This window comes from Saccopteryx bilineata, chromosome 3 (genome assembly GCF_036850765.1).
Source record: "Saccopteryx bilineata isolate mSacBil1 chromosome 3, mSacBil1_pri_phased_curated, whole genome shotgun sequence".
Taxonomy (NCBI): Eukaryota; Metazoa; Chordata; class Mammalia; order Chiroptera; family Emballonuridae; genus Saccopteryx; species Saccopteryx bilineata.
This window is the reverse complement of record NC_089492.1, coordinates 117,628,660-117,642,820: the sequence shown is the minus strand read 5'-3', so window position 1 is coordinate 117,642,820 and position 14,161 is coordinate 117,628,660. Positions and strand designations below refer to the sequence as shown.

The window sequence follows — 14,161 nt, the reverse complement described above, 5'->3', positions numbered from 1 at the left end:
ACTTCTCTGCTCAATGAAGACAGAAGAATATTTTTTAAAATTAACTATAATAATTTTTCTTTTCCAGATTATCAAACAGTGCCAAGTGATTTTGAATTTTTTGGCAGCAGAAGGGCGACTGAGTACTCAGCATATTGATTGTATTTGGGCTGCAGCACAGGTAATATTAACAGCTTACATTTATTATGTTCTAAGTGTCTCACTTCTCTATGTGGTAAGTTCTGTTATCCCATTTTATAGCTAAAGAAACTGAGATGTGGGAAAAGTTGGGCATGCAACCTATGAAGTCTGGTTTCTAGAGTATATGTCGTACTACTATATTACTAGTAATATTAAAGGAAGTGAATTAATTAGTTCTTACTGAAGCTATGTTGGTGTATTAAGAAACATTTCCTATTATTTTCATTTGTATACTGAACCCTTTGTGGTATGTTTTTTCTATTGTTTTAGCCTTTTAATTTTTGAATATGCATATGTGCACATGGTTCAAAATCCAAAAACTAAATTTAATTTAAACATTTTCCTCCTTCTGCCCCTGTCTCCCTGGCATGCAGTTCTCTGGTGCCTTACCGGTTTTCTATACAAATAGCTAATTGTAAACATTTTTTTCCCTTGTCTTTCTCTTTTCCACAAATGTTGCATATCAAATGGAATTGGCTTTTTTCACTTAATTTATACCATATCAATACAGCAAGCACTATTTTTTTAAAGACTCCATAATATTTCTTATATATACATGCACTTTAATTTATTTAATCAGTTCTTATTCATAGGCATATTCCCCCCCAATCTTTTCTGTTATACACAATGATACAATAAAAGGTTTCTAACATAGTCAATTTGTCCATGTACATTTATTAAATAGGATTAGTTCCTATATAGAAATAGAATTGTTAGGTTAGAGTATATGTATGGTTTACTTGTGGTAGATATTGGTGTGATGATGGCACTGTTTCCTTATTCTCTTGAAAACATTGTGTTTGAAATTTCTTGATATTTGCTAAACTGCTGGTGATAAAAGGTGATCTTTGATGTTTTAAGTTTGCATTTATTTTATATGAAGCAGGTTGCAAATCTTGTGTTTAAGAGCCATTTTTAGCCCGTGCCAGGTAGCTTAGTGGTAGAGCATTATCCAGGCATGTGAATGTCCCAGGTTCGATTCCCTTTAGGGCACACAGGAGAAGCAACCATCTTCTTCTACACCCCTCCACTCCCCCCTGTTCTTCCTCTCTTTCCCACTTCTTGCTCTTTTCCCTCACCATCTACTGCTCCCATAGCCATGGCTCAATTGGTTTGAGCTCATTGGCCCTGGGCACTGAGTATGGCTCTGTGGAGCCTCCACATCAGGTGCTAAAAATAGCATGTTTGCCAGCATGGCCCCTGATGGGCAGAGCATTGATTGGCCTGACACAGGGATTGTGGGTGGATCCCTGTCGGTAAGCATACGGGAATCTGTTTCTCCATCTCCTCTCCTCTCACTTAGAAAATAAGAAAAACAATCTGTTTTTGTGCTCTTTTCTGGAAATACCTGTTTATAAAAGCTTTGCTGTTTACCAGTTGCTTAACTTGTTTTCTTTTCATAGGAGATCTTACGTACTAATAAAATTGGACTTTTGTTTGTGTTATGGCTCTATTATACTTTGATGTTGTCTTTTGCTTAGCTTAAGGTGTTTGTTTGCTGATCACTTTCAAGTTTGTGGTTTCAAATATGTGGTTGGATATTTTTAAGTCCTGTAGATTTATCCACATGAATTTTAGCATTGACTTAATTCTTTAAAAATTCTGTTTTTAATTTGAGGAGAATTGAAGTTCTGTCTTCCTCTATAAAATATGCTATTCCATTTCTTTGGTATCATTTAGCATTTCAAAATTATTTATATACTGATTTTAGTTCATACTAAGCTTATTCTTAGATTTTAATTTTATTTTTGCTATTATAATAGCCATTTCTCTCATGATACCCATGTTGTCTATTTTATTTCTTTTTGTATTTTTCTGAAGTGAGAAGTGGGGAGGCAGAGAGATAGACTCCCGCATGCGTCCATCCGGGACCCTGGCATGCCCACCAGGGGGCGATGCTCTGCCCATCTGGGTGTTGCTTTGTTGCAACCAGAGCCATTCTAGTGCCTGAGGCAGAGGCCATGGAGCCATACTCAGCACCCGGGCCAACTTTGCTCCAGTGGAGCCTTGGCTGCAGGAGGGAAAGAGAGAGAAAGGAGAGGGGGAAGGGTGGAGAAGCAGATGGGTGCTTCTCCTGTTGTGCTCTGGCCAGGAATTGAACCCAGGACATCCACACACCAGGCCAACACTCTAACGCTAAGCCAACTGGCCAGGACCAATGATAATCTCATTTTGTTAGGCATTCTTTTTCTGTCCTTTCTTTCTTTAGGTTTTTTGAACAAATTTTTAAATTTTTTTGTATTTTTCCTAAGTTAGAAGTGGGGAGACAGTTAGACAGACTCCCGCATGTACCCAACTGGGATCCACCTGGCATGCCCACCAGGTGGCGATGCTCTGCCCATCTGAGGCATTGCTCCATAACAGCTGGAGCCATTCTAGCACTTGAGGCAGAAGCCATGGAGTCACCCTGAGCACCCAGGCCAACTTTGTTCGAATGGAGCCTTGGCTGCGGGAATGGAAGAAAGAGATAAAGAGGAAGGAGAGGGAGGGAAGGGTGGAGAAGCAGACGGGCTCTTCTCCTGTGTGCCCTGACCAGGAATCGAATCCGGGATTCCACATGCCGGGCTGACGCTCTACCGCTGAGCCAACCAGCCAGGGCCCTTTTGAACAATTTTAAGGCAGGTGTTTTAAAATGTTAGTCTAGTACAGGGGTCGGGAACCTATGGCTCGCAAGCTAGATGTGGCTCTTTTGATGGCTGCATCTGGCTCGCAGACAAATCTTTAATAAAAAAAATGTTAAAAATATAAAACATTCTCAATGTATTACAATTTATTTATTTCCTACCACTCCTGTTCATGGTTGCGGTTGACTGGAGCCAATCACAGCTGTCCTCCAGGACAACACCAAATTTTTATTGGATAGTGCATAATGTACATGGGTCATTGTGAGGTCAGGAAGTAAATTTCCCTCCTTTTAATCAAGTAGTTAGCTAGCTAATTGCAGAAACCCTTTTGATGAAAAAGATGGCTAAAAGAAAAAAAAAAGATGAGGAGTATCATACTTTTCAGCAGGAATGGACAGAGGAATTTACCTTTGTGGAGAGAGCAGGTTCTGCAGTGTGTCTAATATGCAATGATAAAATTGCATTGATGAAATGGTCAAATATAAAGCGGCACTTCGACACACGCCATACTGCATTTGCATCGAAATATCCAGCGGGGGACAGCAGGAAGAAAGCATGTCAAGAGCTACTGTGCAGAGTGCAAGCTAGTCAGCAGCAACTCCGTGTTTGGACCCAACAGGTGACTGGAATTCAGCTAGCTTTGCTGGTGCTTTAGCAATTGTGAGAAAGAGAAAGCCATTCACAGATGGGGAGTATGCCAAAACATTCATGCTTGATGTTGCCAATGAACTTTTTGATGACTTTTCGGACAGGATAAGAATAATCAAATGAATAAAAGACATGCCTCTATCGGCAAGAACTGTTCACAATCGTACTATCATGATGGCAAATCAAATTGAGGCAACACAGTGAAGGACATAAATGCAGCACCATTCTTTTCTCTCGCTTTGGATGAGTCAACAGACGGAAGCTATTTATCCCAGTTCAGCGTGATTACAAGATATGCTGTTGATGACACACTACGTTAGGAAAGTCTTGCTGTTTTGCCTATGAAAGAGACAAGAGGGGAGGATTTATTCAAGTCTTTCACTGAGTTCACTAAAGAAAAATATCTACCGATGGATAAACTTATTTCGGTGTGTACTGATGGTGCTCCGTACATGGTGAGGAAAAACAGAGGATTCATAGCATTTCTTTGTGAACATGAAAAGAGACCCATCCTAGGTTTTCACTGCATCCTACATCAGGAGGTGCTTTGTGCTCAGATGTGTGGCGAGCAGCTTGGTGAGGTGATGTCGCTGGTCATTCGGGTGGTTAACAGTATTGTTGCCTGAGCTTTAAATGATCACCAGTTTAAAACACTGCTGGATGAAGTTGGGAATAATTATCCTGGTCTGCTTCTGCACAGCAATGTGCATTGGTTGTCAAGAGGGAAGGTGCTTAGCTGTTTCACCGCTTGTCTGAGCAAAATCCAGACTTTTCTTGAAATTTAAAACATGGAGCATCCTGAGTTAGCTAACACTGAGTGGCTCCTGAAGTTCTATCTCGTGGACATGACTGAACATCTGAACCAGCTCAATGTGAAAATGCACGGCATTGGAAATACAGTCTTATCCCTTCAACATGCAGTGTTTGCGTTTGAAAACAAGGTGGAATTCTTCATTGCCGACATTGAAACAGGTCGTTTACTACACTTTGAAAAACTGGGAGAGTTTAAAGATGCATGCACAGCAAGTGGCCCTGTTCAACATCTTGATCTCCAGCAGCTAGCGGGCTTCACATCTAATCTCCTGCAGTCATTCAAAGCGTGCTTTGGAGAATTTCGTGAGCACACTCGTCTTTTTAAGTTCACCACCCATCCACACGAGTGTGCAGTTACATCCCCGATATCTCTGTCAGAGATTTTGAGGTACAAGCTGCTGACCTGAGGGCCTCAGACATGTGGGTGAATAAGTTCAAGTCACTGAATGAAGATTTGGAAAGACTTGCACGACAGCAAGCAGAGTTGGCGAGCAAACACAGGTGGGAAGAAATGGAAAAACTTTAACCCGTGGACCAGCTGATTGTCAAGACTTGGAAAGTGCTTCCTGTCATATACCACACACTGCAGCGTGTGAATATTGCTGTACTAACAATGTTTGGCTCTACTTATTCATGTGAGCAGTCTTTCACATCTAAAGAACGTTAAGACCAACCTACGATCACGTTTAACGGATGGAAGTCTCAACACCTGCATGAAGCTTAACCTTACTATATATCAACCGGACTACAAAGCTATCAGCAAAACCATGCAGCACCAGAAGTCGCATTAATGGTAAGAAGTACTTTATTCATCATTGGTTAGCAAAAGCATAACAAAGTTATTAAAAAGAATTCAGAGACTTATTGTACTTTAAGAGTGTTGGTCTTACATAAAATGCACACATTTACTTGTATTTAGTGTTAAACATATTGTATGGCTCTCATGGAATTACATTTTAATATGGCATTCATGGCTCTCTCAGCCAAAAAGGTTCCCGACCCTTGGTCTAGTAAATACAGTGGATGGGCTTCCTTGGGTACATACTGTTGAATTATTCACTTAAATGGACCATGTATTCATGTATCTTTTTCTAAATTGTGGCTAGCTTTCTCTTTCTTTCTTTTGGTTGAAAACTGGACATTGGAATTTCGTAATGTGTTAGCTCAGAAATCTGATTGTCCTCTTTTCTCAAAGTGCGCTCTTGTTTTTATTGTTGTTAGAGCATTTTTGTTGTTTATGGTCTTCTCACGTTTTCTGAGCCTGTGTCTTGTCTTTAGAACGTGTAGTGCCTTTCTAAACTCCTACATACACAGTTCATATTGAATGTGCAATAAAACCTATGGCTCTTAAATTTCCTACTAGTCATTCTAACTTATTTTGGGTTGAAATGTTGCCAGCCCGGTTCTGTGCCTGCACCTCACCAATCAGATGTAGGAATCTATAGTCAGAACAGAAAATTGTTATTTGGAGTACAGTATCATTATTGCCTACAGTGACTTCAGCAAACTACATCACAATCATATATTGCTGTTCCCACAGCTGCCTGCCTGAATGGGTTACTGCCATCACACTGGAACTGGCCGATAGTAATTGCAGTTTACTGGCCAAACTTTCCTTTGGAAGCACAAGAGTTCATATTTACTCTAGAGTTTCAGAATAGTTATATCAGTTTCTGTAACTAAAATTGCTGTCTTGGTACAGAGATGGATTTCTGCCACTTCCTGCTCTGCCATTTTCCCTGACATTCTTCTCTCTTTTTTTTTTTTTTTTTGTATTTTTCCGAAGCTGGAAACGGGGAGAGACAGTCAGACAGACTCCCGCATGCCCCCGTCTGGGATCCACCCGGCACGCCCACCAGGGGCGATGCTCTGCCCACCAGGGGGCGATGCTCTGCCCCTCCAGGGCGTCGCTCTGCAGCGACCAGAGCCACTCTAGCGCCTGGGGCAGAGGCCAAGGAGCCATCCCCAGCGCCCGGACCATCTTTGCTCCAATGGAGCCTTGGCTGTGGGAGGGGAAGAGAGAGACAGAGAGGAAGGAGGGGAGGGGGGTGGAGAAGCAAATGGGCGCTTCTCTTATGTGCCCTGGCCGGGAATCGAACCCCGGTTCTCCGCGTGCCAGGCCGACGCTCTACCGCTGAGCCAACCGGCCAGGGCTCTTTTTTTTTTTTTGATAAGTGAAGAAGAGTCTAGCTTCACACTGTTCTTTTTTTTTTTTAATTGGTTTTAGAGAGAGGGAGAAAAGGGGGGGGAGGAGCAGTAAGTGTCAACTCATAGTATTTGCTTCTCAAATGTGCCTTGACTGGGCAAGCCTGGTGTTTTGAACCAACAAACTCAGCATTCCAGGTCAATGCTTTATCCACTGTGCCACCAAAGGTCAGGCTGTCGTCTTTTTTTTTTTTTTAAGATTTAATTATTGATTTTTACAGAGAGAGGAGAGTGGGAGCAAGAAGTATCAACTCATAGTTGCTTCAGTTGAATTGTTCATTGCTTGGCTTCTTGCTTGTTGTTACATGCTTTAACTGAGCAAGCCCAGGATCTTGAACCAGTGACCTCAGTATTATAGGTTAGTGCTCTATCCACTGTGCCACCACAGGTCAGACAACACTGTCATCTTTACTAGGACTCAAGCCATGCAGTCAATATTTTTCCCTGTAGTTTTTGAATTTTTTTTCATAATGTGCACCTACATAAAAGCCTCATGTGATTTTTTGTTTGTTTTGGGTTTTTTTGTCTCCGTGATCAGATTACATAATTATCTTTCAAGGGTCTTGTTACTTAAAGATAAGCAATAAAGTATTTGATCATAAAAACTAAGATTGTGGAAATCCCATTTTATTAATGATTAAATGGGCAGCAAGTCAGAAACTTATGTACTATGTTTTTATCACATTTTAATTACGAAACTTATAATCTAGTATTTACTTGTCAAAAAGCAAGTATAAACTATGTAGTCTATAATACTATATTAAATTGAACATTCTTTGGTAAGATCTATAAAAAGTGGCATGCTTAAAATTGATGATTTACTTCTAAAAAAAAAAATTGATGATTTACTTCTTATAAAATCAAGTGATGTTTTTAGTCTTGAAGTCCTGCAGGTTTTGTTTTTGTTTTTCTTTTTTTAGTGGATAGTCAGTAGTGTTGAATTAAATAGTAGTTATTAAAGTAATTAATGTAGTTTGTAAGAAGTTACCCTGACATAGAGGGATTTCTTCAATGTTACTAATTTCATCTTCTCTTTCAAAATTAAGTTGTGTGTACTTACCTTGAAAGGGGAAACAGAAGAGTTCATATGATTTATTCCTGAAGATAAATTCAAAGCTTTAGAATAGAGAAAGTTACATTTGTTACAGACTTTTTTTCTTAAAGATTTATTTTAGAGAGGAGAAAGAGAGAGAGAGAGAAGGGAACTTCTTTATTATAAGGAAGTTTCCTATTGTGTTGAGCAGGAAGCATCAACTCCCATATGTGTCTTGACTAGGCAAGCCCCAAGTTTGGAACCAGAGATTTCAGTGTTCCAGGTCGACCCTTTATTCACCGTGCCACCACAAGCCAGGCCTCTTACAGACTTTTTACGTATTGAAGATAAATAGCATATTTCAGCTTTTTACCTTTGGAGCCCTCAAATTGAGAATTACTCTTCTAGTCATATTTGTTGCTCTAACTTGATTTAGAAGTTAGCAGATTTGTGGCTATAAAAGATACTTATTTTGTAATATTTAATAGTCATATCTTTGTGACTATAGTTTTTCTCAGAATTACATAATTCTGTGTAATATAACAAAGAAGACTGTCTCCTGGTTTTTTATTATTGAGACTTTTATTATTGAGACCTTTATTATAAGGAAGTTTCTATTGGGTACTCCAATAAAATAAGCATGTTATATAAATACTTATAACCATTTAGTATGAAAAATAAAATGCACTTAAAATAATATTTAATTGGTTTGTCTCCTAATTATTATTTTAGTTGTAACCACCTACATTTTAATTTATTGCTTAAGTTTTTATATTAATGATATGTAAATAAATTTAATTGGAATTTTTTTTATACTTAGAGTCCAGAAACTTATTTATTTAGGGTTTTTCTCTTGTAATTAGAAAATTAAGCTTTGATTTGTTTGGATAAGATCAAGTTCTGCCTAAATGGTATTTTATTTTCACAGTTTTATGTGCTGTCCATTTATTATATTTGGTAATTAGCATTTTACCGGCATGTTAAAAAATATTTGTGTACCAGATGCTTTGGCTTTTAAAACTATATAACTTAACAAACAATAACAGTGTAACTTTTATGCTACCATATTATTTATTTATGTAGCAATTATTTTTCACTATTGTCTCTACGTTTATTTTGTAGTTGAAGCATTGTAGTCGGTATATACATGACTTATTTCCTTCACTCATCAAGAATTTGGATCCAGTACCACTTAGACATCTACTTAATCTGGTCTCTGCTCTTGAGCCAAGTGTTCATACTGAACAGGTAATTTATTCAAAACATGATCATAGTTTTTTTTTTAAGTAATTGAAAATTTGTGATTCAGATAATTTAACTTGTGGCTTGCTACTTTTAGCATTTCAGTTAGTCAAAAGGATATTACAGTTGTGATGTTGCCAAAAACTTCTAATTTTAATTTCTTTCTCTCTTTTTTAAGACATTGTACTTGGCATCGATGTTAATTAAAGCGTTATGGAATAATGCTCTAGCAGCTAAGGCTCAGCTATCTAAACAGAGTTCTTTTGCATCTTTATTAAATACTAATCTTCCCATTGGAAATAAGAAAGGTTAGTAAAGTGTAATTTACTTTATGAAGTAAGTTGTCCAAAGATTATAACACCAATTTGAAGTAGTTTCTGCTAAGTAGTTTCAGTTCAACCTTAATTTCAAAATGAGTTTCAGATGGGCAGTATAGTGTTTGTGAAAGAATGAATAAATTGAGTTTAGTTCATTTTTTTGGTTATCATTTCAGGTGTTTATATGTGCTTTTTTATGTATATAGCATTCTAACACTTTCTAAAACTATAACTTTTACCCCAATTTTTGTCTCCTGACATCATATACTACTATTTTCTTAGGCTTTTCTTTGTAGGTACCCACAACTACTACTGCAGGTGGTGGGGACTTACATTATTGCAGATTTCCCTACCTGTATCTTATTGATTATCTAATAAGAACAACTGATATGCTGTTCCAAAGAAGTTCAGTCATTTAGAATATTTCCCTCCTGTTTTTTCCTTTTCCTTCAGAGGAAGAAGAGCTGAGAAGAGCAGCTCCATCACCTTGTAAGTTGAGTCTTAGAAGTGCATGGCAAGATGACTTATACTTTTATATCGATGGTCATATGTAAATTGATTTTATATATTTGTATCAGAGTTGTAAAGTTCATTTTTAGCACAAGATGTACTGTATGTTTTGCTCCATAAGACGGACCTGACCATAAGACACACCTGGGGTTTTAAGGAGGAAAATAAGAAAAAAAATATTCTGAACCAAATGGTGTGTTAAAATATTTAATAAAATACTGTATTTTTCGCTTTATAAGACACATGGGCATTTTCCCCTCCACTTTTGGGGGGGAAAATGTGTCTTATGGAGTGAAAAATACAGTAAACCCTTAACTAGTTACGCAGCTCACTTACCTTTTTTGTTTAAACTATTAGTATCTTGACTTAATTGAAATAGTGTATATCCTCTTGGTAAATGTTAACATATTTGCAGATTAAATTTTTGACTACTTAGTATGAAGCTTTGATAAATCAAAGAATGAAAAGACAGTGTCATTCTGATAGAGCTATGTTAATATAAATTAGAAGTAAAACAAAAAATCTGTTTAATATAGGGTCACCTGCAGCTAGTCCTCAAAGCAGTGATAACAGTGATACTCATCAAAGTGGAGGCAGTGACATTGAAATGGATGAGCAACTTATTAATAGAACCAAACATGTGCAACAGCGTCTTTCAGACACAGAGGTATGAAAATAGTTCATGTCCCCCGCCCTCCCCTTTAAGTGATTTTTTATTTCTGCCATGTTTATCCTTTGAATTGGGAATATAAACATGATCTATGCTTGGTGTAATTTCTCTTTTAAATGGTATTATTGAGGTCTTTTTCTTTGAGTTTTTAATTCCATTTTGTATTTTTTAAAAGGAATGAGTCAAGACTGGCAGCCTTTTAACAAGTACAGTGTGTTAATGTCAGTTACTCTTTCTTATTAATGTAAATATTTATTTAAATCTATTTGTTTCTAACTATAGGAATCCATGCAGGGAAGTTCTGATGAAACTGCCAACAGCGGTGAAGATGGAAGCAGTGGTCCTGGTAGCAGTAGTGGGCATAGTGATGGATCTAGTAATGAGGTGAATTCTAGCCATGCAAGTCAGTCTGCTGGGAGCCCTGGCAGTGAAGTACAGTCAGAAGACATTGCAGATATTGAAGCCCTTAAAGAAGAAGATGAAGATGATGATCATGGTCAAAATCCTCCTAAAAGCAGTTGTGGTACAGATCTTCGTAACAGAAAGTTAGAAAGTCAAGCAGCCATTTGCTTAGGGGATTCCCAAGGCCCATCAGAAAGAAGTGGGACAAGCAATGGAACAGGAAAGGACCTGGGTTTTAACACTGAGTCACTGCCATCAGTAGATAATCGAATACGTATACTAGATGCCTGTTCACACTCAGAAGACCCAGAACATGATATTCCAGGGGAACTGAATGCTGCTCATATAGCACAAGCATCTCAGGAATCTTGTATTACACGCACTGGGGATTTTCTTGGGGAAACTATTGGGAATGAATTATTTAATTGCCGGCAGTTTATTGGTCCACAGCATCACCACCATCATCATCATCATCACCACCACCACCATGATGGGTAAGTCTACTTAAAGAAAAGAAAGAAAGCCTGAGTAGGCTGTGGCGCAGCGGATAGAGCATTGGACTGGGATGCGGATGACCCAGGTTTGAGACCCTGAGGTCACCAGCTTAAGCGCAGGCTCATCTGGTTTGAGCAAGGGGTTACTCTGTCTGCTGAAGGCCTACGGTCAAGGCACATATGAGAAAGCAATCAATGAACAACTAAGGTGTCGCAATGAAAAACCGATGATTGATGCTTCTCATCTCTCTCCATTCCTGTCTGCCTGTCTGTCCCTATCTATCCCTCTCTCTGACTCTAAAAAAAAAAAAGAGAGAGAAAAGGAAAATAAAAAACAGCTTTATTTCCATTAGGGAAGTAATTATAGCCTATATTTATTCAATTAAAATTGTTCTAGATCAGTGCTGTCCAATAAGTATATAATGTAAACTACAGATGTGTGCCACAAAAATATATTTTTAATTTTCTATTGAGCTGATTTTAAAAAGCAAAATGAGGCCCTTGCTGGCTGGCTCAGTGGTAAAGCATCAATCTGGCATATGGAACTCCTGGGTGTGATTCCTGGTCAGGACACAGAGAAGAAGCGACCATCTGCTTCTCATTTTCCCCCTTCTCTTTCTTTCTTTCATCTCCCACAGCCATAGCTCAATTGATTTGAGCACGTTGGCCTCAGGCTCTAAGTATGGCTCCGTGGAGCCTCTGCCCCAGGTGCTAAAAATAGCTTGATTGTGAGCATGAGCCTCAGGTGGGCAGAGCATTGACCCCAGATGAGGGTTGCTGGGTGGGTACCAGTCAGGGCACATGTGGGAGTCTAACTGCCCTCCTCTCACTTAACTTTAAAACAAAACAAAAGGCAAAATGATCCTGATTGGTGGTGGCACAATGGTTAGAAGAACATTACCATGGGTTGCTGAGGTCCCAGGTTCAATACCCCAGGGTTGCTGATTTGAGCACAGGTTCATCCAGCTGGAGCACGGGGTCCCTGGCTTGAGTGTGGAATCATCAATATGATCTCATGATTGCTGGCTTGAGCCCATAGGTCGCTGACTTGAAGCCCAAGATTTCTGGCTTGAGCCCTGGGTCACTGGCTTGGCTGGAGAACCCCTGGTCAAGTCACATATGAGAAGCAATTAATAAACAACTAGAGTGCCGCAACTACAAATTGATGCTTTTTATCTCTCTCCATTCCCCCCTCCCCCTGCTCTTAGAAAAGAAAGCAAAATGAAACAGGAGAGGTTAATTTTAATTACTGTTATAAATTTATTTTTCAGTAGTAATTTTTAAAATATCAACATGTAACCAGTATAAAAATTAAGATTTTTCTTTTACTTAGTTTTCAGTATTCTGTGTATAGATAGTATTATACTTAAACCTTATCACAGTTTAGACCAGACCCTTAAAATTTTTTAAAATTATGGTTGATATACAATATTAGTTTCAGGTGTACAACCCCATGATTAGATATTTATGTAACTTACAAAGTGATCACCCTGATAAATCTGAAACCCATCCGATACCATCTATAGTTAATACAATATTATTGACTTGATTCCCTATGTTCTACTTGACATCCCATGACTATTCTGTAACTACCAATTTGTACTTCTAAATTCCTTTACTTTTTTCACTCATTTCCCCCAACTCGTCTCCCATTTGGCAAATATCAGAACATTCTCTATATATATGATATATGAATCTGTTTCTGTTGTGCTTATTTGTTTATTTTGTTTTTTAGATTCCACATATAAGTGAAGTAAGCTGGCATTTGTCTTTCACTTCTTTCACTTATTTCACTTAGCATGGGTCCATCAATGTTGTGCAGATGGCAAGATTTCATTCTGTTTCATGGCTGAATTCATTTTATATATGCACCTCTTTCTCTTTATCCATTATCTATTGATGGACACTTAGGTTGCTTCCATATCTTGGCTATTGTAAATGCTGCAACAGACATATGGATGTATATGTCTTTTCAATTTAAGTGTTTTGGGTTTCTTCGGATAAACACCCTGAGAGGAGTTGCTATGTCCTTTGTCTCTTTGTTTTAAAGTTTATTTTGTCTGATTTAAGTATTGTTACTCCAGTTTTTTTGCTCGTTTGTTTCCATTTTCACAAAATCTTTTTTTCCATTTCTATACTTTGAATCTGTGTCTTTAAAACATGAAGTGAGTCTTTTATAGACAGCATATGTAAGGGTCTTGTTTTGTTATCCATTCAGTAATCCTATCTTTTGATTGGAGCATTTAATCCATTTGTATTGAAAGTAATTCTCAGCAGGTATATATTTATTGTCATTTTATTACTCTATTTATGTACAGTATTTATTTTCTGTTTTTTTAAAGAAGACCCTCTAACATTTCTTTTAGTACTGGTTTGGTGGTAATGAACTACTTCAGTTTTTTCTTTTCTGGGAAGATCTTTATCTGTCCAATCGTAAATGATGGCTTTGTTTGAGAGAGTAAGAGTAATCTTGGCTGTAGGTTCTTCTTGCTCTTTACCACTTTTACTGTCTCTTGCCAACACCTTCTGTTCCGCAAAGTTTCTTTGATTTTTTTTCTTTTTCTTTTTATTCAGTGAGAGGAGGGGAGGCAGTGAGACAGACTAGTGCATGTGCCCTGACTGGGATCCACCTGGCAAGCTCTCTAGGGGTCAGTGCTCTGCCCATCTGGAGCTGCTGCTCTGCTGCAGTCAGAGCCATATTTTAGCACCTGAGGCAGAGGCTGTGGAGCCACTGTCAGCACTCGGGGCCAATTCACTCTAGTTGAGCCATGGGTGCAGGAGGGGAAGAGGGAGAGAGAAAGAGAAGGGCAGGGGGATGGGTGGAAAAGCAGATGAGCACTTCTGTTTGCCCTGACCGGGAATCGAACCTAGGACAATGCACACGCGCTGGGCTGATTGATGCTCTACCACGGAGCCAGCCGGCCAGGGCCACAGAGTTTCTATTGACAAATCATCTGACAATCTTAGGAGAGCTCCCTTGTAGATAACTAACTGCCTTTCTCTTGCTGCTTTTAAAATTCTCT

General features: G+C 38.5%; 1 protein-coding gene across 2 annotated transcripts in view; it reads left to right on the top strand.

Annotated features, from left to right (window-relative positions):
* Positions 1-14,161, top strand: part of USP34 (ubiquitin specific peptidase 34) — a 287,003-nt gene that overhangs the window by 103,666 nt on the left and 169,176 nt on the right. For both annotated transcript variants that reach the window (XM_066267204.1, XM_066267203.1), the window contains exons 10-15: positions 68-160; positions 8,626-8,751; positions 8,924-9,053; positions 9,516-9,551; positions 10,109-10,239; positions 10,525-11,138. In XM_066267204.1, the coding sequence (XP_066123301.1) occupies positions 68-160; positions 8,626-8,751; positions 8,924-9,053; positions 9,516-9,551; positions 10,109-10,239; positions 10,525-11,138 (1,130 nt within the window). The remainder of the gene's footprint in view (positions 1-67; positions 161-8,625; positions 8,752-8,923; positions 9,054-9,515; positions 9,552-10,108; positions 10,240-10,524; positions 11,139-14,161) is intronic.